Source organism: Centroberyx affinis, unplaced genomic scaffold (assembly GCF_046629955.1).
Source record: "Centroberyx affinis isolate AG114_WGS23_722 - 3 ecotype Tasmania unplaced genomic scaffold, CSIRO-AGI_Caff_v1 ptg001078l_1, whole genome shotgun sequence".
Classification (NCBI taxonomy): Eukaryota; Metazoa; Chordata; class Actinopteri; order Beryciformes; family Berycidae; genus Centroberyx; species Centroberyx affinis.
The window spans coordinates 655,454-680,890 of record NW_027279625.1 but is presented as its reverse complement, the minus strand read 5'-3'; the positions used below and the strand labels follow the sequence as shown (position 1 = coordinate 680,890).

Genomic DNA, 25,437 nt, shown 5'->3' with positions numbered 1-25,437 from the left:
CCTGTTGGGAGGTGATGGTGTGAGTGAGACTTAGACTAGGAGTCCATCATGGGTTGATCCAAAGGGAGTCAATAAGCAGCTTAAGGCTACTTACTGGAAAAACATCTCTAAAAGATTCATTGTTAGAGGTAGTGTCAGAGTTCATGAACTCTTTCTTCAAGGAACACTCTGGAGATCTCCTCTGGTTACGATCTGAAGAACCCTAAAAACCCCAAAACCCTTTTATAGAAGTAATGGGGCTTGAAAAGGAGAGGTCCAACATCCAAAATCTCCTCACAGGACAAAAGCAAACTCAGAGTAATAATTATTTTTTGCATGAAGGCACATGGGACTGAGCTGAAAAAGATTGTGTTTTTGTCATCAGCTACATTAATAAAATACATGTTTGGAGCATCAAAACAGTGAGTTTCCTTTTTATTTTGAGATAGCAGTTTTGCAGAAAGCCCTGAGAATACATTCAGTTTTTCCACTGGCAGGGCAGCAGCAAGTCGGTTAAGTGGTTTGTTTTGAGAAATAAAGGCACTTAAGTGTGTGCAAATGATACAGTTTGAATTGGACTGTGGTGCCACACGGTTACATTTGCCATTGTTATTACAGACTTACAGCATAATGTAACTGATAAAAGGTTGGGGAGTCGCCTCATTATATTTGGTTATTATTATATTACATTCATTATATATATATTCATTATATTTCAAAAGTATCCATGGTTATTCAGCTACATTCCCTCAGGCGATATGCACTCACCTCAACTCAACCTTAACGCTTACTTTAACTTCATGCTCATGTGTAAACTCCAGTGTCCAACCTCCTGACTTGTGTTTTACATGCATCTTAAGTAAGCAGCCATATACAGTATCTTAATCCAATCTGTCCATGCTGTTATAAGAAAACATCATACAACTGACTCTGCAGCAATGAACAGGATCTGGAATGTAGGCAGCACTAATTCATTTAATGTGATCTCATAGCAAATAGCATCTTCTGTGGTTCTTGTGACGCTGTCGGGGTGCAGCTAAAGGGGCCGTGTCCCTGGTGGTTGGTAATGAAAAGTGACTGGAAATTGTCAGGATTAAGGGTGTGTAAGTGTTGCGCAACAGGCTATACCCAGTTGCACAATGAGCCGTGTGTTCCCAAGGGAATCGTTGCCAGCAGCACAATGCTGCTGTGCTGTGATCCCTTCACATAATCTGCTAAGTATCATATTTCCTTACATTTACCGAATTACATTGGACAGTTTGCATTTGAGGATAACCACTGCATAAATCGAGGCACATCAACACAACTGGACAGGCAGATGTTCCCTCTATAGTCCAGATAATGAATATTAAACTGTAATGTCACGGGTGAATCTTCAATCTTCTGTTTCAAATTTACTTTCATGGTGGACATGTGTACTGAAATGTGCCAATCAAAATAATGAGATATGGTCAGGGCTTGTTGTTGCTTCTCAATCTCACACCCAAATCAGTGATAGTAAGTAAGTGAGCCTATCTCTCTTGAGAGAAAAATTATTTCGTTGTCTGATATTTTCTCTCATGACTGGATCCGAATGTTTATTACATTCACACCAGTCTCTTCATGTTTCTATATAGAAAAAGGTGTTTTTTTGTTTCATAACCACGTTAGATGCTATCAATAATTTCCCATTGAAATATAATAGCAGTAGCTTTTGTGACATCTCATAAAACTATCTATATATATGCTCCAATACATATAATAACAGGACAACAGGAGTAGTTTGTGTTGAGTGTTGGCCTGTTGCAGACTCTTCATGGAGGTCTATTAAAAGTTTACTTTTCTGAGTTTCTCTCTCTCTCTCTCTCTCTCTCTCTTTCTCTCTCTCTCTGTCTCTCTCTGTCTCTCTCTTCTGTCCTTAGTAGTACATCATATGCAATACACTAACAATATTGCATAATTGTGTTGTATAATATATTCTCACCGAAACATAGCCCCGAGAGGAGCTTCACAATGTATACATCTACAAATTTAATTAAAGTATATTCCCATCGCATTGGACACTGGCCAAACAAAGCAGGTCTGAGCAGAGCTGTACGTTATGGTTTTCTTCCTAGCGGAGGAATGTGATCTCTCAATCCACCCAGATCTCCTGTGGCAGACAGTGAACCGTGTGTGAACCCTGTGCCCTGGATGAGGATCATCAACCCTCATAAGTCAGACATGGAGCATGACTGGACCCTCCAAGGAAAACAAGCCATCGGGCCTCATTCATACATTTTTTCGCACATTCATCTTACATTTGTTCTTGAGAGAAGTGGCAATGAACAAACAATGTGGGGTTCATGAAACATGCGCAGGCCCTCGATCTGTGCGTATCCTCAGGTGCATCCGATGAGCAATACCGAAATGTTTGTGGAAAGCACATTTCCAAGTCCCCATGACATGAACACCCATTACTTTTACGTCCTAGAAAATAGAGTATCTTTCATGGTGACCTCATGCTGCACTAGTAGGTGTAAAAATATTAATTTCTAACCAATAAAACCATCAGATTTTTTAACAATCCTGCCCCTCCGCACCCCTCCCATCCAATAAAACAGCTTTTCTCTCCCTGACTCATATTCCATTGGTTTAGGCTTTTGAATGATCCCTCACTGCATTATGTCCCGCCCCAACATCCTATTTCAATGGAAATGCATCAAATCAAGGAGGTAAAGTCTTTAAGAATGATGAACATTGTTGTGTTCACGTATACATGTACACAGAAGTTTGGATGGTTAGATTCAGGTCTGTCTATTGTAAGGATAGGTCACTTTATCCTTACAATAGATTGGACAAATCAGCCTTACTGTCACAGCATAAAGCTTGGATGTGTCCTGGATGTGCGTCACTAAAGTTCACAGGAGTTTCTGCTGTTAGGAAACAAAGGATGACAGGGATGCGTTTAGTAAGCGTAAGAGCATCGGCTTTCCACTCATTTCTTTGGTTCTTTCATAACTGGCAGGATACAGTAGTGAACAGTGTGGATTACAGCCAGCGGCCTCTCCCTCTCTGTAGCAGACGTGCAATGTTATTATGTTTCCTCCCTCCTGTCCCTCGTCCGTGCCGCAGCACCTCGCGGCAAACCGATCCAGACGGCGGTCACACAGTAGTCCTGGAAACCCGTCACCTGCAGGTGTCAAATACAAGGCCAGAAGCCCTCTCGCCACCTGGCCGCTAGCCAAACAAGCCCGGGTGATTTGTCTCACGCACAGCGCCGCCCCTTTCACACCTCCCCAGCACCGCCTTGTGAAACTGTTGTTTACCTCTAGCTCGGGTTTCCCTTATAGCTCTGCCTCCGTGGGTCTTGTGAAACCAAGGCGATGACCTGGAATTCTATCCTTTGACCTTTTTCTGAAAGGTACTCTAGTGACGAGTCTGCACTCACATGATTGGTTTGCACAGAGAGCCTCTTTCTTTCTTTCTTTCTTTCTTTCTTTCTTTCTTTCTTTCTTTCTTTCTTTCCTTCTTTCTTTCTTTCCTTCTTTCTTTCTTTCACATCATATTCAGCAAAGAAGAACTATGATTGCTATGATTGTTTTTGAAATCATTTATGTACATCAACATAAATCATTTTCTCCAAGGCTGTGCAAAATTAGAAACATGACTTAAATATTTAATATTGTGGGCGTCCCTGCAACTGAAACAGACTAATAAGACAGAAAATCCACCAACCAACCCTAAACTCAGAAACAAACTGTGGTGCACGGCACACATGGCTTCATATTTCAAGTCACATTTCAAACTGGCTCGACCACTTCAGTGTATAGCCTGACCTTGAGTGACGGGAATGTGAGCCATAGTTGACACGGGGCAAACAGAGAGCAAATCTTATAGAAACATGGCTGCCAGTGGGCCTCTCAGTGGATACACAAGAAGCTTGGCTACAGTGAAATAAACAGCCTGAACACTTTTGGATCCTGATGACCACAAAAAAGTGGAACTGGCAGCTATGGCTCCTACCAGTCCCTTGACAGACAAAGCAATGTTTTGATGAGCCTTAAAAAAGACACAATGTTTGGTTTATGTGTCTGTGTGCTTGGCAAAGCAGGAGCCACTATGGACAGAGTGAACAGAACAAAAGGTTAAAAGATAAAGACCCCAAGGTCAAGCTAACTGACTGCCAGACAACAGCTGCATTGATGCAACCATATAAAATTCAAACCTCTGTCGGCGCATTCTCAAATCATCATTATTTACTTGGCAACATCCATTACTTGTTTGTGTAGAGTTCAGTTAAACTGATATTCTGAACTTGATTTTGGATCCCAGCTGTCTGTTCAGCATGTGTGAGAGATTTATTCCAACTCTTCATGTAAATAATGCTACAGTAAGTTGTCAAACGCCACTTTCACTAATTGCCGTTTAGCTGATTTAGTGGGGCTTACATTCACAAAGCTCTGTGTAGCAAACTTGATCAATTTTGTTTTTCAGTGCATGAGTAACAGCAAGATCAATGTTATGCAGATATAAAGAGTTCTATTCCAAAATGCTGCATATTTCCATTTTGGAAACAAAACCGGAACAGGAGTTTATTATTCAATATCTCAATAATATCTATGAAAATATGGATGATCCAGTCTATAAAAGTGGTATCATTTTGTAAATCAAGAACTTGATTTCCCTGCTATCCTTTTAAAAGTACAAGTTCAAGGCATTTGCATGACATCTTTTTTTTTTTTACTGTTAATCATTTTGTATGAGTAGGAGTCAAACTTTTCAAATGGTGGATTAAAACTACCAGTTAATCTTAGATTCACCACTCAGGTACAGCACACTCTGGCATAATTTCAACCGTATAACTCAAATCATGCTGCGGACGGCTCCACCAATTAGACTAAGTGTTTTACGCAGTGATGACATCTTTAAAAAGAGTTCGGTGCAAAAGAGTTTTGTGTTTTTTAATTGATTTTTCTGGTACACTATGTGAAATGTCCAAATCAATATCCTCAGTGGCCACAGAATAAAGAATAGAGAAATGTAATAAAGAACTTACTAAAGTCAAATTAGATTTACTGTCTGTTCATTGTATTGAGTGGTCACGCACTAGTGATTTTTCAAATAGATTTTCCACAAGGAAACATCAATTTTCTTTCACCTCTCAAACCTCTGGCCTGTAAAACTCCAACTGAAATAGTTGTGTTGAACTCAAAGTCAGCCAAGACCTCGGAGGCTTTGACCTTGTTACGAACACAGGAGGGATCCAAACGCAGGACACGGACAGAGCGGTGTTGGTAAGAAAAAAGGTTTTATTGTAAGGGAGGATCTGGATGAGGGGCTGATGGCAGGGAATGGGAATCCGGTGGCAGCAGGGGTGAGTGATGATGAGGAGGAGCGGGGCTTGGCGTGAGCGTGGGATGAGGGGAAGCGTGGCCGGCAGGCAGGGAGACAAGCAGGAAGACGGGTGATGATCCTGGGGCACAAGAGAGACTGGTTAGTCACAGGAAACACAAAGAGACAAAGTCGCTAGAAGTTCTAACTAGATTGGCCTGGAAGCTTAACTACCACTGTGGTTGAAACGACAATCTGGCGAAGAATGGCTGAAGAGCCGGGATAGAGATACTGCAGGCAGGTGAGCAGACTGGGAGAGGTGATGAGCCGATTGCAGACAGGTGTGCAGGATGAGCAGAGCCGGGAGCCAGGAGAACGAGGAAGGGAGACCACGCCCACGCCAATACACACACAAACAAAACATAGACAGAGAGAGAGACAGACAGGAGAGCACTGGGAACACAGGGAAGGGGAAACACAAGGAAACACTAGGGAATCTTCTGGGGGTACGGCCACGGCCGTAACAGACCTCACAACTCATCCTCATGTTTAAGTTATTCCATCTTCCAGAAATTACATTAATCTAAAAAGTCATTTCAGCTTAATATATTTTTAACTCACCCTTAAAATAATAGTTCATTTGACATGGAATAAATTTGGTTTTTAATTGGTTTCTAATTCCATTCCTTAAAGATATTACTTTTAGAACGTATATGCAGTAAATTTAATGTTAGACTACACAATAACTTAATGGGCCGTGCCTCCTCTACTGCATCATTGGACCGAAGCCTGCATGCTGCGCAATTTACATTTTTGTGGTTTGTTTTCACTTAATTGAGGTTTCTGGTTGCCTGGATCCAGTTCCCCAAACTGCTATGTCATTAGGCTGGCTTCACTTTTTTTTCTTTTTTTTTTTCAAATTTCTAGGGAATTCATGGATCCAGCTTTGTTTTCCTCTGAAAACAAGTCATGTTTAGCATGAAAACATTTTATTTATCCTCTCAGAAACAATCAGCTCAACAAACTCACACAGCAACAAACTAACTGAGTAAAGGACTGCTCCGTTTTCAAGATTGTCTGACTGATCGAATGGTCTGCATTTAGATAGTTTTGCATATTATCATAATCTTTTTTTATAAATCACTTTATCCTTATTGTTACAAACTCCCTTTATTTATCGTTGATCTCTGCCCAACCTTAAAGTCTGATGTTAGCCAGCTGAATTATGGCAAAGAGTGTATTTTTGTGATACACATTGTTAACATTGTGTAAAATACTGAGTTTTATTACCAAAACAAAACAAAAAACCTAATGTAAAATCTAATGTGCCTTCATATAGGTTTAACAAAATGTAAATAGACACATGTACAACAAATAAACAAATATTCAACAAACTGTAAGTAGATACAATTTCATTTACTCCAAGTTCAAATATTAAATCAAGGTGCCTGTGTATACAAGGAAGACAAAAATGTAGGTAAGGAGTTCAGTGTAACTCAAAAGATAGCAAACTCAATTGCATCCCCCATGTGGTAATAGTGATCTGATTTCTTATCAATATCTACAGTATGTCTCTAATTAACATTACTCAATTTGTTCTAACACAATCAGTTTCCACAAAAAAAGCAGAGAAATGAGAGCACAATGGTCTTCAGAGTCTCAGTACCAAAACACAGCTTCAGTGTAATACGGACGATTAAAAGCATAACATCTGCTCCGTGAGTGACACTCCCTTATTTCCACTTCACACCAGCATTCCCCGAACTAACAGCACACATATATTAAGTGTCAGACAAAACCAAGCCACGTGAGTCTCACAGAGCGCTGCAGAGGAGGCAGACATCCAATGCTCCAACTCAGACGGGGGGGGGGGGGGGGGGGGGGGGGGGAGGACATATTTTCTCAGCACCAGTTAAAACTTTAAAATGCCCATCTGCCTGACGTTAACACAGGTTACACATTAACCTAGTTTTCAAACCGTTCCAGCGTAGAGCGCGCCTTGCTTTCTATTTGTTCCCTCACCTGTTTTCAAGGGCAGATTTTTTCCCCTTTGAGAACATGTAATTCACAGAGCTATAAATCACAAGTTGTTGGAGAGACCAAAAAGGTTGAAACCCAAACAGCGCTGGTATTCCTCGCGTGCTTTAGTGAGAGGATAATGCACCACCTCATCTGTTGACTCCCCAGCTCTTCCCTCCGACGTTTGCCCTGAAAGCTGTGAGGAATAAACACTATGTATGGAATCTGGAAACCCACAACCGAACCTTGGGGACTTCTCTGGGCTTCTTCGCCTGCACTAAAGCCTCATGTGAAAAGAAGTCATTTCATTTTGTCACAATAGCAACAGCTGGGCACAATGAATCACATCTGAACCCACGCTTAAGACAGTGATAGCTACCAACTGGGGTAACTAAGAGACAATCCTAACGATATGCCTGTGAAGCGTGAGCATACTGCCAGGCTGACGTAAGGCTGATCTCCTGGCTACATCCAATCACACCTCCTCTCTGCATGGCCTGAACATTGCTACTATGCAGCGAGTTATATGATTTACTCTGTGGACTCGGTGCTGCTCCAAACACAAAGCCTCGGTTAAGGTCAAGAGAGGATCTCTGGCATGAACATGCATGGAATGCTTTCCTCCGGTTGCCAGGAGGCTGTTGAACCTGACAGTGTTTGCCGTGGAAGACGAGGCACTCTGTCAGCGATCGTGTTTACAGGGGGACGTTGTCAGCCAGACTAGGTGGAAATGTCAGAAATCAAGCAAAGGAGGCACTGGGGGAAACGATTGCTATGCTTAATATGTAGCTCAAATGTGTTTTTTTTTTTTTTGCTTCACAGTATTATTCCCAAAAGATGTAAACTCATCTTTACTATTTCTTCTAGAACTGCACACACTATGGTCTCATATACTTGAACTGTGCAACACCTTGATTTTGTACAACTGAAAAAATGCATCACATTGACTTGTGATATGAATGTGCTTTATTGGACTAAAGGGGAAAAGTTACCGATAGCTAAAATGGCAAGTTAGTTTACCTAGTTACCTAATGCTGATCTGAACTTTGACTGATGATAAAAGCTATAAATAGCTGTTGAAGTATTTGTTGTGTAACCTCCATGTGAACAATTTACTTGTCTACACAGCTCTGTGTCCCCACTCTCCCTCATCTTTGGTATGCAGCCCTCTGGCATCTTTAGTAGCATCCTCCTGTAGCCAACTCTGCTCAGATCTGCTGATCGGAGAGGCCATATTTCACTACCTCACCAGAAAGGAAATAGATGATCCTCTGCCTACTTTAGTTCAGTGACTTATCTAATTCTCACATCGCATCTAGATTAGCTGCCAATTAGTGTGTCGGTCATGTGACAACTCCATCAGTAACTACAGGCTGGCATCTAGACAACGACTTATAGTATTAGCTGCCTAGTTTCTATGAGCCTAATCTCCTAAACTTAAAGGGACAATCACCAGTGTGTCTGGCCAGTTAGGTTTTGGGCATATTCACTTTTGTTATTGAGGAATGTGACTTGTAGATGGAAAGATTTTTTTTTCTTTTTTTTTCTTTTTTTTCTGGAGATATCTGAACCCATTGTAACTCAAAATACAGGTGTTTCTGCACTGTCTACAAATGTTACAAATACAAACAAACCTTTGGCAGCCTCAAACTCAACATGGAAAAATCATGTTCAGCGGTCACGTACAGGCAGCCCTTGTATCAAAATCTCCAACAATGAAAAGGGTGAAGAAATGTCTTATATCCAATAAATCACTACATAAACAAAGCAAGCAGTGCAGCAACATGTTTCAACAGAGGGTGCTTTACTACAGTCACAGATGGGGCCTTTTAAAGAGGCATAGGGACACAGGCAAGGTGTGCTCATTCACATTAATTGTTGTTGTCAAAAGTCATAATGGCTGTTCACCTGGTGAAATGCTATTAATTTGATGTTTGTTATCCTTTTAACCCTTATTACTCTAATGTTTTGCTCTGTGTTAACTACTCTTTCCATTTGCTTAAAACGAATAGAAAGCAGAACGCAATTAGAAAAAAAAATTGAATTGCAGTAGGGTTAAATTAGATGTCCCTGTAATACATGTTACAAACACTAATGCAATTTTACCCTAAACTACATTACACCAAACATGCATGTCCATGATGAGAGCAGTGATCTAATAAACGTATATGCATTATGCAAAACAAGTGACAGAGATAAGTCCAAGTTGGAGCCACAACTTGTTTATCTGGCTGCCTGAACCCCTATGTGGCAACCCAGGACCCTCAGACAAACAATGTTTACATGACGTGGATTCGTTTACATGAACTGATACTTCCTTGAAAATCTGGATAAACTACACACAAGACCATGCATTGGGTTCATGGGATCAGCTCTGTCACATGGTACGCAGCTTTAGCACTCAGTGTGGGGAGGTGATGCCGTACAACAGATTTTACAACACTGAAATAATTCAAGAGGGATGTTTCATGGAGTCTCCCTATGATCTGATCAGTTGTATTTTCATCCGGTTCAGCGACATTTCAAATCACGAAAAATCTTTTCCTTTCAATTCCGTCCTTCTGTAGTCCCACATCAGCGCTCCTTCATTGTTCACAAAATGTTGAGTAAGCATGGACAAAGAACAGCAGGCTACCTTCCCCCATCATCCCAACCCACTGTTTATATTTCAGTGACATTCACACAACCGCCCAATTTACTTTGTATGGAGTTTTTTATCTCTGGGAAGAAGACAACAATAAAGGTTCTCTCCATGCCCAGGAGGACAACAGCAGGAAACAGAAGAACGGGAGAGAGGAGTGACGACAGCGAGGAGAGAAACTCATTTCCAAACTGAAAATTGAAAAAAAGAAAAAGAAAAAAAAGAAAAGAAAAAATCATTAAGTGAAGTTAGTTCCCTGTTGCTATGCAGCAATAAAGGATGGTGCAGGGGTGTGTATGGAGTGCACACACACACACACACACACACACACACACACACACACACACACATTTGAAGATGATTCGTGCAAGAAATTGGAAATATAATAACTGCAAATAAATATACAGTATTCCATGAATCCAGGATGACCTAGTCCTTTATTTTCCACACCGGCTCCTGGGAGCTGCCCAGTGCGACCACAGCCTTCTCCTGCTGCCCTTGCTCAAGGACACTTTGCTGGTAGTTGTTAAGGTAGGAGAGAGGGCATTACTCATTCATTTTCCCCACCCAGACTTTCCCAGCTGGTCTGTGTGGACTCGATCGTAAATTGCATGAACTAAATCATCGGAGAGGCTCTCCGGATCGCATCGGCTACATTCCTCGCCCTCACCCGGCCTCGTCCCCCCTCTCCTGCCCTTCCTCCTTCGCACCTCCCCCTGAGGCTTCCCTGGTCGTTTTGCCAAGGTAACAAGTGTAAAACAACAGCAGAAACCATCATGGCATTAAAATGTCCCTGATGTTCCCTGGTAGTTTTCCACAGATAACGTGTACTGAGAGCTAGACGGCTGCAACATGTCTTCTCATTGATTTCCCCTGTTTATTGCCTCACAGCTTTTCAGCAGTCAATACAATAAGCTTTATTCATACAGCACACAACAAAACAGCATTACAAAGTGCTTTACAAGATGAAATAATAAAACATGTAAGCAATGAATAAAATTGTGAACAATAAAGACAAAAAATAAAATACAAAAGGACAAATGTACAGAATGGTTGAAAAAAGAAAGACACAATACAGACCATCAATCAAGTAAAAGCAAGCCTAGAAAATAATGTTTTTGAAAGTGTATTTAAGGAGGACACTGTTGGCCAGCCTGATCCGGTCAGGCAGGTCGGTCCAGAGACGCCCTGATGGAGAACGCTCCGTCACCCTCAGGGGACAGCCACACTCATCCGTTGTGTCCATTTAGTCATTTTCAATTAATTTCCAATGACAGATGTCCATTGTCAGGGCTGATGACGCATCCGTCTCCGTCAGATTTTGACAGACAGAAATTTTACTTCTACTGTATTACTTTTAACAGATTAGCAAGTCAGGGAACTGGCTAATGTAACAGAAGACAGAAGACTATCTGTCACAAACGGATCAGTGAGGCCGGAAACTTGACAGGACAACTGTATTAACCTCGTCCAGGCTCATCGAAAATGACTCCAACATTCCTACAGTATGAAGATATATAAGTAGACAGTGGGCCAAGGTGGTTTTGGATGTGAGCACTAACTGTAGTGGGCCCAATAATAACATCTTCAGACTTCGCTGTATTAGACTGTAATATATCAAGAGACATTCAGCTTTGAATATCCAGAAAACAGTCTTGTAAGATGGCCCTGGCTTTACAGACAGGTGCAGCTGGGTGTCATTGGCATTTACATGGAAAATAGGATTGCACCCAGAATGGAGCCCTGGGGGACACCATAGGTAACTTTTTCGGTAGTATCAGACAAACTTCAATCCCACAGACAGGATGAAAACGAGTCCAGAGCAGCAGCAGAGATGCGGACCCAGTGTTTGACATGTGTGAGTAGGAGAGAATGAACCGTGTCCAAAGCTGCACTCACTGTAGATCTGGAACTAACACAGAGGATTTTTCTGCATCAGCTGTGAAAAGCAAGAACAGCAAGACATTCCTCACTCTATTAAGAGTACTATGAAGAGTTGAAACAGAGTAAATCTTAAAAGTAAGTAGTTGTACAGTGTAATGTACTATTGCTGTAGTATTACTTAACATGACAGATGGAGAACAGATCAAGGACGGATATTTTCCTCCGCTGGTGTCGTTTCAGGACACTTATGTTAACTGAGAAACACAGAGTCTCATGGGAGGTTTCAGTGTGGGCTCATTGCATGTTTATGGCTTTGTTTCACTTGACAGCACCGATGTGCCCTGATTTGGCCTTGTATGGTCTTTCCAAGGTTTAATCTCTCTTAATCACATTTTCCACAGAGCAAACGAACATTTGCGGCTGACGTCACGTGCTTTAGATTGGCAATAATATCCTTTATCAATACGCTGCTTTCATCAGATACTTAGCAGAGGCACAGTTTGCACAGGAAGCCAGAATTGGGAACATGACCTCTGCTGAGGGAGTTTGCATCATATCACCTGCAAGAGATAGCACAAGAGCATTTTGGTTCTCAACATTTGTGCCTTTGTTTGACCTCATTTTGTATTTCCAGCTCATCTCATGGTGCACCCAGGGTTTGTGCCACTTCTTCTTTTTCCTAACAGGCTCAAGTGGAGGTTGAATTTTGGAGGCTGTGCACTGTGGAACACGTATGAAAAAGGCAGTGACATCACACCAGGTCGCCGCTGTTTTATGCACTTGGCCACTTCATGGTCCCTATGACACCGTTCTTCTTATCTGTAGTCACCAGGCATTACTTTGATTCTTACTTGGCATAAGTAACACACTCAAGCACGCATGCCCCCGCACAAATGACACAAACACACACACAGCTTCTAAGAAGCTGCATTTCATGCGAACACATGATCCCAAAGGCCTTAAGGCAGAGGCTGAATAGACAACAAAGAAACCATTCATGTTTCCCCTTTAAGCATTTTATTCAAGGCCATTCCATGAGGACATGAGGCCAGTTGCTGCACTTGAATGACCTGAGGACAGAAATTGTTTTAATTTGTTGAAGACCAAAAGGCCTCTTGTACACAAATCCTCTGTGATTAGATGCATCATTCAAATATTTTGATTCAGATTTTGGTTGATATTGAAGCTTGCTGTTGACTGGCCTATCTTCAGCACTCGTACTCTCGGGCACTCAATGTACAGAGGCCATTCATTGGATCTGTACAGAAGAAATTGTTGATGGACTTGCTTCACAGGTATGAATTCACATTTGTTCTTGTGAATTCATACCTGTGATTCTTTTTGTTTTTGGACGATCCAGGAGGGAACAGCAACACACTGTGAATTCCTTACAAAGCTCAAATTCTCTGTGCACCTGTATCAACAACAAGGAGGAAAAGGAGAGGTGTGCCGATTTAAAAGCATGAAAATATAACCAATATAATGTCAATAAAAAAAGGAGGAATACAAAACACTTCCTCTTAACAGCCTGTAACAGAACTACATAGATTCATATCACAAGTCCTCTGTGAGGGGAAACTTGATGGGCTGATATGAAACTTAACCTGAAGTACATACCACATCATGGGACATGGAAATAAAATTTCCAGACGTTTCAATATCCTAAAATATGCATGCAAGAACGCTGCCTGCCCTGAACTGATGCTGTCTGGTTATTTACCAAGAGATCCCTTTTGAACCTGGTTGTCTTTAGTTTTAAGGTTTGCTGTCCAACATTGTGCCTGGTGACAAGCAGCAACACGGTGGTTTGACATCCAAGTTGGTGAGTGCAATTTGGTAAAACGAAGATGGATTGCGGCCTTTGAATCGGTGCCATCTCCTGTTACTTATTGTGTGTTTGTTTTGTAAAAACAAATTGCTTTCATTTTAAGTTGTCTAATGTTGTATTTCATGTTGAAACACTCAAGTTTAATGCAAAATAACCTCCGTTTTGGTTACGAACAGAGACCCCTATTCTCTACCTGAACCTAGGGCAGCATAGCACTGTTGTCCTGTGAAAACCATGTAACTCCAATTTTGGTGATTTTCATGTTTTCACTTCAGCTGAAGGATTACTTGCTCCTCAGAGGCTGAGAAACTTCTCTGACCTCTTGGGCTTATGAAACCAAAGGAAAATCCACAGGATAAAGTCAGAAATGCATTGTGATCAAGCTAAAACTAGGCTGTTTTTCTTCATTTCTGAAAAGTTGACATTCTGGACATACAGGGTTTTCTCCTGACAGCGGCGATAGGCAGTCAGACACCACAGTATAGGCTACAGTGTGTATGAAGGTCATCTGAGGACAGGATCGATGGGTTTCAAAATTAAGTACACATGGTCTGCATACCACTTGCAGTTTAATTGTATACTTATGTCCCTTTAGACAGCATGAACGCAGCTTGAAGTTCACTATGTATAGCTCACAGCATCTATCTACTTACTATATTGAGCGTTTCATGGCGTGAGCTCAATGTCTAACTCAACAACAGCTGTTGAAAAATGACACTGACCTTTGTGCTATAGATGATTAATAAGTCTGTTATTTTTAAGCACACCATAATATTTTTACACCTTTTGTTCATAAAAAAAAAGCACGGTTCATGTTTTTGGCCTTTCTGTTCTAGAGCTGCTGTGAAGAATACAGGAACAATACAGTATATTCTTGCAAGATCTTGCACGTGAAGACTGAGCTAGTGTTTTTCCAGAGTCGTATTTTACTAACATGACCTTTGATCCCTGTCAGGCAACCATGTGCCTGGGTCATGTTTTGGGACAGGCACGTTGATATCCGTCTGTGTCTGGGCCTGGGTCAGGGGAGTTCATGAGTGGGGGTGGGGAATATTGCTTGTTAACACATAGCACACACTCTTTAAACAACCGAGCACAAGAGGAACGGCAGCAAATTTGTTTCATGGTTTACTGGTGAAATCACATGGAGCGTTGTTTCCATGACATGCAATCTGGAAATAGGCCGTGCCGAAAACGAACCAGGGGGTCTGTTTGATTTACGGTGGAACAAAACAAAGGCATACACAATCACAAACAAAGAAATTTAGTTTTCTTATTGAGTGTCCTTGTGCTTTTAGATACTTTGAAGTAAACTAAATTTTGAAGTTCAAAACACTAGACTAAACCCAGTTTAAAACTTGGGTTTGTCTCTGTGACCAACAGCAGGATAAAATAAATTTGCAGCTTTTAGAAGGCGTAGCGTTTGTATTTGTCTCTGTTTGTGGTGTGGCATCATCAGACCTTTCCTTGCAGGTCGACACACCGAACAGACATGTACAATCATAATAATTTCTGCAAAATGAGCAAGAAGCAGCATGTTTCTGCAAATAGTTTCTTTAGACAGTTGAAGGTGCAGAAGTCTGCCACAGCAGTCGGCTTGTTTCAGATCTGCTGTAGCTTTTCTGCTAATGCACTGCAGCAAACCTCTTGTCAGTATGTGAGGTTTAAGATGCTGTGCTGATATCAGAGAGGAAAAGGCAGACTGATCAAATCCACATCAAATCAGCCTCTGTCTGTGATGAATGAAGTAAATAAACAACTAAACTGGTACATCACAACTTTAATTTCTGGCAAGTCTCTATTATTAATAAACTGGATGAGTTCATGCCTCTTCTCATCATTTGGACCAGAAAGCACCTCTTGTTTCAAAAGGATGTGAAGATGAACAAACCACAGAAACTTGAGCCACTAAAGATAACCACGGGGGAAAAACATCTAGAGTGAAAACACAATGAACTAGAAATAGACCTCTTGGTTGCCATAGCCACCTGAACGGCTGTAGTTTAAACCTGTCGAGCTGGACTGCAGCTGTTGATGTTTTCATGTGTAAAGATCCAATGAGTTTATCTTCTCTGCCGCATTTAGAGATAATGATGGGAAACTTCTTTGCTGTTTATTGCAGTTTTTCCAAATACTTATTCTGCACTATTTTGGGTGTGGATGAGACGGGGGGTGGTGAATTATTAATAACATAATATTGGCACCCTACAAAATTATCACAATCAAATTATCCATTTAATAATGAATGATAATATGAATGTAATTTTTCACTATAATGGATGTGTATAATGTTGCTAAAGTACATTACAATGTGGCCTACGTAGTATAATGTGCTATTTTATAGCCATGTCCCCACCCAGATGATGTCACTTGCAAGATTCAAATTTTCATTCAGATTTACTGGAAAGGAAATCATCAGGCTTAATGGTAAAAACTAATGTGTGCAGTGCTGATATGAGCAGCCTGAAAAATACGGCCAAGTGTACACAGGAGTACTGTGGAGAATGTGGATACGATACTTTGGATAAGAGAGTTTAGACACAAGTGGAAACAACAAACACGTCAGTGAAAAAGTCTTATTTCTGCCTCTAACATAAGGTTCATAGCAGCAGCTGTACAGGCTGCTGTGGCCCTCGATGAAACCACAAATAGTCCAGTGTTTCATACTATTTCTCCCCAGTGAGGAGTCGTACCTGTCCAACTGGACAGAAGGCCTGGCTGTGTCTACGGCTTACTGTAGCTCACTGGAGAAAGTGAAAAGTTATGCTGCTGGGAGGTAATTCTATCTATCCAAAATAGAGAGCTGATTTGTTTTTACCATAGTACTTCAGTGTTGCATCTTTCTGCTTTTACTGGGATAGAGTGAGTTACTGTGTAGAACTGCTCAGCCACAACTACTGAACCACATCCCAAAACAAATGATTTCACTGGGAGTATTCACCTCTTTGCTTGCCCTTGGAGGTAATAAATTGAGGTTTTCTTTCCAAGAAGGAATTGCATAAAGTGATGAGAGCATAATAGTAATGTTATGTAATGTTAACACCATGTTGAAAACCCTCATCAGAATATTCCCAGACGCTTTTCTAACTAACTGGGGAGCTAGACAGGTTACACACAGGCCTATATGATGTGAACAGGCCACCACATGTTACTGTCGACTTGTCATGACTACAGCACTGTGATGTGAGGACCGGAAGTGGTTGAGAGGTAGAAACACAGCCTGAGGTGAGGAACTGAGGATCAGGATGTGCCATCATTGACCAGTGAGGAGAGAGGGCAACTAGCCTTAGAGTTTAGGATGGTCTTAGTGATGTCTGACACAGCCACACAAACTGTAATGTTTTCTTTAATAAAACTTATTTCAATAAAGTAGAAAAAGGTTGATTTCTTGATAGCAGTCATGTCAGACCTTGCGCCATGCACAGCTCTCATTTCCAGTAACAGACCAGCTGCATCCCATTTACAATCAAGCGTGTATAGGCCTGCTCTTTAAATTAACACATGACGTGGTGGTGGCAATTAGCAGAAATTAAGTTTCCCTAAAACGCCTATTAAATAGAAAACTGCCATGGCACGCCTATACAAAGCATCCTATACTCAAGACAATGCAATACAGCCAACAAAGACAATGCAATGAACTAAACATAGATACTAAAGAATAGTCTAGAAAACAGCAATATTGACACCAGAGGAGACGCCTGCGAGTTATCTCTATATACGTGTATTTTGCTCCCAACTATGTGTTTCTTCGGATGGATCCTACATAATGAGAAAGACTGATAAAGCGTGGTTGCTGACTCGAGCATAAACAATATAAATCTGCATCTGATGAAGTGTCACCTGAGAGACCGAGCAAAACAAAAATACGAGCAAAACAAAATTCACTCTGGTGTACACACGCCTAATCAAAAGCATAGTCCAATGCATGCAGCCGCCGCAAAACGATGCAGAAGGAACAGATCTGAAATTAGTGAATTTCCGTCGGAGAAATTCCGGTATGACTGCAGGATTAACATGACTTATTTCTCGTTTCTCCGCAGCACCCATGGAAGTAGACAGGTTTACCCCGAAAACACGCTGCAATTCTCCATGGTATATATAACTCGGTCAGGTGACCTTGTATTTGGACGCATCTACCCAAACAGGGGGACCAGGCCCCACCAGAGACATCAGATGAATAGTTAAAATCCCTCACAGAGTTTATATCAAACCTACAATGTTGTTTACATGCAAGTGCTTCTTAAGTGCCGACATGTTAAGCCATATTCCATATTTACGACACAGACATGAACCGGGACAGACAGGGGCTGATTCCCCCCGCCGTGGGTGAAATGGTACGGCCCTTTGCTGAAATTCCGAGAATTAAGCTGCTGTGTTTCTTAGAACTGGATTCTCAGAACTGGTGATGCACAGAGTTTCGAGGAAACTTTTACAAGGTGATTTTTTTTTCTTTCTGCTATTTCTCAGTAAGCATTATGTCAGGAGTCTTGCGAAGTTGTACGGGCGCGCATGTGGCCGCCTCGGCTGCTCCGAGGCTGGATTATTAAATACTATTTTATAATACTATTTTGTGATTCCTTTTATATAGTACATGTGAATTCTTAGATTTCACTGTTGTCTAGCCTAGATGTTGGTTTTGACAGCTGCACTGTGTTTGACTGTCTGCGGCTTGGAAGAGCGGTTTAGTCTACTTGAATAGTCTGATTTAATTTTCTTAACGTTACTCGTGTTTAGTATTTTTTGATGTAGAATATATCTGCTACTGTTAGACTAATAACTGAGTGGAGATTTACCACGGTTTTAGTGACGTGAACCTGACCTAGGCTACGGGTTTGCTAGCTCAGTGTTTAATCTATGTACTGAATAATATTTACTGAACTATTGGTCAAGTTCTGCCTGCTATCAGTGCCGTGCAAAGCCGCGCAACAGGACCAGCCTGTCTAGTCACATCTTGCTCTTCTTTTCGCCCTGCGCATTTCGTTTTCTCGCCTGGCTGTAATAATCACTTCACCTCACTAAACTTTACCAACGCATAGCCGATATATTTTAAACGATTTAATCCCTTAATACTTTATTTTAAAAAGTAAAACCCACGGCGTTGCACCCAGCCGTGATAGCTAATGCTATTTCTAAACTTGAACGGACTTGTGTCGGCCTGTTCAGTGGCATAGAAAGTTAAGCAGCATGAAAAAACCCCTTGAAATCACATCTTACGAAAGCCACCTCGTAGTTTAATATTTCAGGTTTATAAATAACTTGACGGGCTAGTAAATGTGAACGGGGTAAATAAGATGTGTTCTACTTATATCGGGAAACAGGAAACCTCTTAGTGTGCTGGCAACCTAATCTGTGCAGCTAGGACGGAATGTGCTTTGCCAAACACGTTTACAACCGACAGGACTCAACAGTGTTAGTTTGGTCGAGTGTAGTCAGTGTAAACCCTAACCAAGCGGATTTATAATAAAATGTTAGTTCACACCAGGCGCTGAATTTCAGATGTCACCAGTGTGGTTTTTCCATGTGCTTGTGTATAATTTGTAATTTAATGTCTCCTGTCTGAGTTGTTGCCGCCTACATAATATAGCCTATGCTGTCTCTTGTTTTCACTCAGAGAGCATATCAGTGTTTTTTAATAATAACTTGTTATGTTAATAATATTAATTATATGTAATTATCTCGTCGTTAAGGCCCCATAATAAGTCAAATTTGACTGAATTGGTTCAGTGGTTTAATGGCGCCGCCTGTTGATGAAACACACTCACACACACTTGCCAGGTTAAAAGCCAATTTTGATTATAAGCCCTGCAGGCATGTGTAGCTATATGAGAAACTGGAATGATCCGAAAGTGACAAAATCAAAAAGTAACGCAGCAGTGTCTTTTTTTTAGTTTTGTGGCTTGTGCAATGTAATTTCTCCAGTGTTCCAGTAATCATTTGTAGTCAGGATGTAGTGGAGGGTGAACTCACCTAAACTGTAAAACACAATTTACCCATCTTTTTAGGCTGACATATGTCTTCATGATGTAAATTCATAGTATAGTATATATTTATAGTATAATATCAGTTATGTGTTTGGTTGGTTTCATGAGTTTTTTTGCCTCATGATGGTGTACGCACCTATTTATTTACCGCTCCATTACTGTAGCCCTATGTATGCCTCTGTGTGGCCCTTCATGTAGGGATGGGTCTGTTTTTGAGCTGTGGATATGCTGTGAACAAACTCTTTCATATGTTTGCTCTCGCTCAGATTGTGACAGCATGGCCACAACTGCAGATGGCTGCATACAGTTCACACGCCACGCAGGCGACGTCCTGCTCAACTTCAACCGCCTCCGCAGCAGGGACATCCTGACCGATGTCACCATCCAGGTGGACGGACAGCGATTCCGCGCTCACAAGACAATCCTGGTGGCCTGCAGGTACGCTCCAAAACCTGCAGTGTTTGTTGCATTGAAGTCATCACAAATTGACAAAATAATGGCACCACTCATCAGGAATTGTCCCTAGAAATTTAGTTGATAGAAGCTGGTTTGGAAGTTTTGGCAGCAAATGCTGTTAAATGAAGGGACATCGCCTTATCTTAGGGTTTAGTGAATTGGCGCACCTGACACACCTTCCTGTGAAGAGTTGGTTCGAACTAAATTGGATTAACTAAAGGGATTGTATGACCTAATTTCATGCCTCTCCCACATAAATTGGGATGCTTTTAATCTATATAGATGTGTAACACAACACTCCCCTCTCTTTCTTGCTTATAGTGGCTTCTTTTACTCCATTTTCATGGACCCTGAGAATGCAAACCTTAGTGCCATCAGCTTGGACCCCAAAGTGGATGCCAAGGGTTTGTCCATCCTGCTGGACTTCATGTACACCTCCCGTCTGAACCTTAAGGATAGTCTAGTCCTGGCCACCATGAACGCAGCCCTCTACCTCCAGATGGAACATGTGGTCGACACTTGCCACAGGTTCATCAAGTCCAGGTAGGGGAGCAAAGAAAACGTGATAATGAATTCACTGCTATCTATATAAATATGAACGCGATCTGAATTGGAATTTATAATTTTTCCTTGGATGTGTTTCTCCAGGCATCAGTCTCTGAATATGCAGATTGAAGAGGTACAGAACAACTCGATGCATCTGTCTGAGGACATTTCTGCTGTGAGGCCCGTTGATGAAAAAGAGCCAAACTTTAGACCCAACCACACGTCGACCTCATCCCCTCTCCAGGAGTGCAGGGCTTATCTCCCCAGTGTTTTCAGCGGCATCAACACCTCAGGCTCCTATCATGTCTACGGACACCTCCACATCCCTGTTGGGAAGCTGGATGACGCCCATAAGGTCAGCACCCTTCCCCGAGGAGGTGCTTTATCTCAGAAACTCTGCACTCAGGTACCCGGCACCAACCTGGCTCGCACCGAGTCCACCGCCATCATCCACCACCCCGTGCCATCCCACCCCAACTTCCCCACCACGATCATCCGACCTCTGCCTAGCTCCGCCTGCCAAACAGGGGCCCACGGGAGCCTTCAAGGGCCTGGCTCACCCATGGAGGAAGAGACAGTTCAGCACCCGCAAACCAGCTGCCTAGGTTCGTCCCCAGGCTTCGGTAAAGGCGTCATCTGTAGCCCCCAGAGCCCACTCAGGTCTGACTGCCAGCCCAACTCCCCCACTGAGTCCAGCAGCAGCAGAAACGCCAGCCTGAGCCTCAAACAGCCTTCTGGCTGCTCTGAGGAAGCCAAGGCCCGGAACTGGAAGAAGTACAAGTTCATTGTTATGAACCAGACTTCTGATGAGAGTGACAAAGAGGCTCAGGGAGGCAGTGCTGAAGCTGGAGCCCTGTCCCCTACATCAAGCCCCTGCAAGACCGACGGGTCAGGTGGACACAGTGAGCCAGAAGAGCATAGAGAAGAAATGCCCATGTCTCAGATCGCTCACCACACCAGCAGCAGGTGAAACTCCATGATACTGACAGAATTAACAGTAAAATACAGCTTGGATATCTGTTCTGCTTTAATGAAAGAGATCTTTCTTATTAAAATGTCCATAACTTCACATTACCTCTGTGGTCTTCTTCCTTTGCGTAGCCACCTCAGATGCTCCTCCTGTGGCTGTGACAGCCCTCAGTGCCTGGAGATGGGTTCCCTCTCTCCTGGTTCATACAGCGGAGAGGAGACTACCAAACTACACTCAGAGTACTCCACCTCCAGCTGTGGTGAGCGTCCTCCTGGAGACAATAATCAACAAAGTTATAGTAATACCAGTGATTCAGCAGGTTTATTTTAGCAGGAAAAAATCCCACAGAGGCATAGTGAATGCACAATTGTATGCGCACATTGATTGAAACTCTTTCGCTTCCTTCTACAGAAAACAACACCTACTTCTGCAATGGGTGCGACTCCAAATTCACAGAGGAAGATTCCCTGAAAGACCATATGCTCCAGGTCCACAGCGACAAGCCATACAAGTGTGACTGCTGCCAGGCCGCCTTCCGCTACAAAGGCAACCTGGCCAGCCACAAGACAGTTCACACCGGTGAGATTAACAACATCTGATAGACTGCCCATTGTATCTTCACATTAGGCTTTATGGATGTCAGTGTCTCATTGCACATCCTGACCCTGTTCATGTAAAATTGCAGGAGCGAAGCCGTACCACTGCAACATTTGCGGTGCTCAGTTCAACCGACCAGCCAACCTTAAGACCCACACCCGCATCCACTCAGGAGAGAAGCCGTACAAGTGTGAGACCTGCGGTTCCCGATTTGTCCAGGTGAGAGGCGTTGAAGTTTAGACATTGATACAGTCAGAACAAAACAGCCAAACTTCATACTTACACCACAGGTTCCCCCTATAGAGTAGATGGTCTCATTCATTTCCGGAGTATCTTGCTGCATAAATTTGCATATCAATGAGGAAAAAGTGATTTTCTTGAAACTTCTATAACTCTTTAATAGAGTTCATATTCATACCACCCATGTTATGTGAAGACAAGTGTGTTGGGAGAGACATATTTGCTAATCAAATGCATTAATTAGCTTAATTAATGACCTCATTAGCATAGCTGGTTCTGGTTAATGCGTCATGGAGATTATGGCGGGACATTAAGTAGCTCAAGTGCCTCTTGTTTCTGATTTTCTCTCAGGTGGCCCATCTTCGTGCCCATGTGCTAATTCACACCGGGGAAAAGCCATACCCTTGTGAGATCTGTGGAACACACTTCCGCCATCTTCAGACACTCAAGAGCCACATGCGTATTCATACCGGAGAGAAGCCGTATCATGTAAGCTCCCTACTCAGTCTCCCCTCCTGACCTAGTGTGCCTGCTGGCCAAATGGAGAGTAATCCCGTCCTCCCTGTGATTCAACTGGCTATCAATAGTTATAAGCCCTGTGGCCAAGAGCGGTAATCCTGGAGAGCTATAAGCTATGTCTGTGTCAGTAACATGAGTGTAAATGCATTTTTAGCATGGGTAGGAATCAGACCCCCTAACACTGACAGTGTCAGAGTTGCACTCTGCCCTTAGAGCTGAACAGGAACATCATGTATAATGTCCCATGACCCAGTTTGGCACTGATTGTACAGCTTTGGTCAAAGCCCCAGGAAACTGAAATCCTGCTCAGCTACTTTGAAAACTGACTATTTAAAAAGTGATTCTAATGGAAATATATTTTTCTCTTTCTCCTCAGTGTGAAAAATGTGACCTCCACTTCAGACACAAGAGTCAGCTGAGGCTTCACCTGCGACAGAAGCACGGCGCCGTCACCAACACCAAGGCTCAGTATCGCAGGACTGCCACCAACCTGATCGTTGGCCTGGCCAAGTCCTGCTGAGCCCGGTACTATCCAGTTGTTTATCATTTTGTTTGTTTGTTTTTTCCTTTTGCATCTGCCACCATTGTCAAAAGATTTTTATTTTTTCTAAATACAAACACAGAAACATATAAATATCATATATATTTGTCATTTATGCATTTGTAAATGATGCGCATTATTTTATATAAGCTCTTTGGTATTTCAAAGATTGTAGAAGTTTATGCTTTCCTTGTGAATGTCTAACAATAGAATGTACATTTTGAATGTGAATTTGAGCTGTATTTTGCATTTACTTAACAGAATGTCAGCATTGAAGGACGGTCTTTCTCATTCAGATTGACACTGTTACGATCCTGTTTGAGATATCGGTATGGATTTGCCTAGTAATGCGGTAACATTTTCAGTTAGGTTGTTTTTGTGAATAAGATAATATATATTTACAGATTGCCATCTGCTGGCAGAGTATGATTGTATTTACACAAATGTAAAGTTTCTTTATCTTTAGTGCAGTGGGCTTCACTGACTGTCAATAAGCAAGGGCTTGTTATTTTGTCATTGCATAGTTGTGGTACGTATTGTTGTATGTACAGATTTTCATTCATTATTTTATGTTATGTACATATTTTCATTTTTTTCTTTGTCTCAGTACGTTCTACTGCTGTTATTTTGCACACACATTATGCTGTAACTCATATATTTTCATACTTTTCATTGATACATTTCTACTTAATATGTTCTTGACACATTGGAATTGTTGGTTATGTTTAGTAACCCCCACTTGCTATATTCCTATTTATATTCTATTTTTTCTTTGCTTTGTCCTATTACCATTTTGCTGCTGCAACGACCCAATTTCCCCACAGGGATCATTAGAGTTTCATCTTATTTGATCTTACCTTATCTAATCTTATGTATTATAGTGCACTTGTACATACGCAGTGTATTCACCGTGCCTTACACTGAGATTTTTCCAGTGGCTTCCTTCCCAGACTAAGTGTTAACACATTATAAGTTTGACAGCATGAAACCCCTGGTAGTTGTGAATTGCTCTTATGATGCATAGTACTTTTCCCCATTCAGTGCATTGCCATTTTGTCATGTGTCTGCATGTCAGGTACTGTTTTTTGTAAGGTCATTGTCTATTGTTATAGCTCTAAGACTGTAAATACACCAGGCCTCAAGCTAAAACATGCTCAGGAATGTTAGCAATATGTTAGCAACATGTCTTTGTAACTGCAGAGTATATGAAAATGAAAATAAAAGATACAGAAATAAAGAATGTATTATATATTGAGACAGAAGTGTTCATTATTTTTCTTTCTTTCTTTTCTTTGATAAAATACAATGATGGTTTAAGTGATGACTTAACTAAACCTGGGCTGAATCACTGCTCATGCAGCTCATGCAAAGTGCATTAACAGGACGTCCTGTGCAGTGGAGCAGTGCAGCTCTGCAGGTGTAGGTAAGGTATATGGGCTATATGGCAGTGTTCCAAAGTAAGGATTCAGGTTGCTGTCTTATCCCAAGTTATTCACAGACACTCATTCCTTCTCCTTCACACATATAATTTAACTGGCTGGGCGTGGAGATTAGCAGCACAACCCATGGATGGTTAACTGTCTGTAAGAGCCAGTAGATCAACCTATGGCTTTGTCGGGAACCTGGCAAAAAGCTATGGGGAGGGGTGGGGACTTGGATGGATGGACAAGGCCATGAACAACCATCTGAACAGGACATTCCCATTTCCCAAATAGCGTGTCAGGCTGCCCCCTGCTGGCTGTTTAGGTTGAAAGCAACCAAGCAGTGTTCAGGAGTTCATGGATTCGCAAATTGTTGTATAGTAGACATAGCTGTATAGCTATACTGCATTTGTACAGTAGGTGGAAGCTACTGCTCTACACTAACAAATCTTGTATAGTAGGAAATAATTATACAATAGGAGCAGTTCACAACTGCCAACTGTTTAAATTGTTCAAAATAAAA

The 25,437-nt window shown here is 41.8% G+C and overlaps 1 protein-coding gene across 1 annotated transcript; it reads left to right on the top strand.

The window, feature by feature from the left end:
- Nucleotides 1-18,043: 18,043 nt before the first annotated feature.
- bcl6ab (BCL6A transcription repressor b) lies at nucleotides 18,044-24,728 on the top strand. Its single transcript, XM_071523264.1, has 9 exons — nucleotides 18,044-18,079; nucleotides 19,891-20,062; nucleotides 20,402-20,623; nucleotides 20,729-21,592; nucleotides 21,728-21,855; nucleotides 22,008-22,175; nucleotides 22,282-22,412; nucleotides 22,785-22,922; nucleotides 23,329-24,728. The coding sequence occupies exons 1-9, from the start codon at nucleotides 18,049-18,051 to the stop codon at nucleotides 23,470-23,472; spliced, it is 1,998 nt and encodes a 665-aa protein (XP_071379365.1). The 5' UTR covers nucleotides 18,044-18,048; the 3' UTR covers nucleotides 23,473-24,728.
- The last annotated feature ends 709 nt before the right edge of the window (nucleotides 24,729-25,437 follow it).

Coding starts and splice junctions, on each gene's coding strand:
- bcl6ab (XM_071523264.1), top strand. CDS start 18,049: ATGCACAGAGTTTCGAGGAAACTTTTACAAG. Junction 20,624..20,728: donor CACAGGTTCATCAAGTCCAG/GTAGGGGAGCAA, acceptor GTGTTTCTCCAG/GCATCAGTCTCTGAATATGC. Junction 22,923..23,328: donor CCGGAGAGAAGCCGTATCAT/GTAAGCTCCCTA, acceptor CTTTCTCCTCAG/TGTGAAAAATGTGACCTCCA.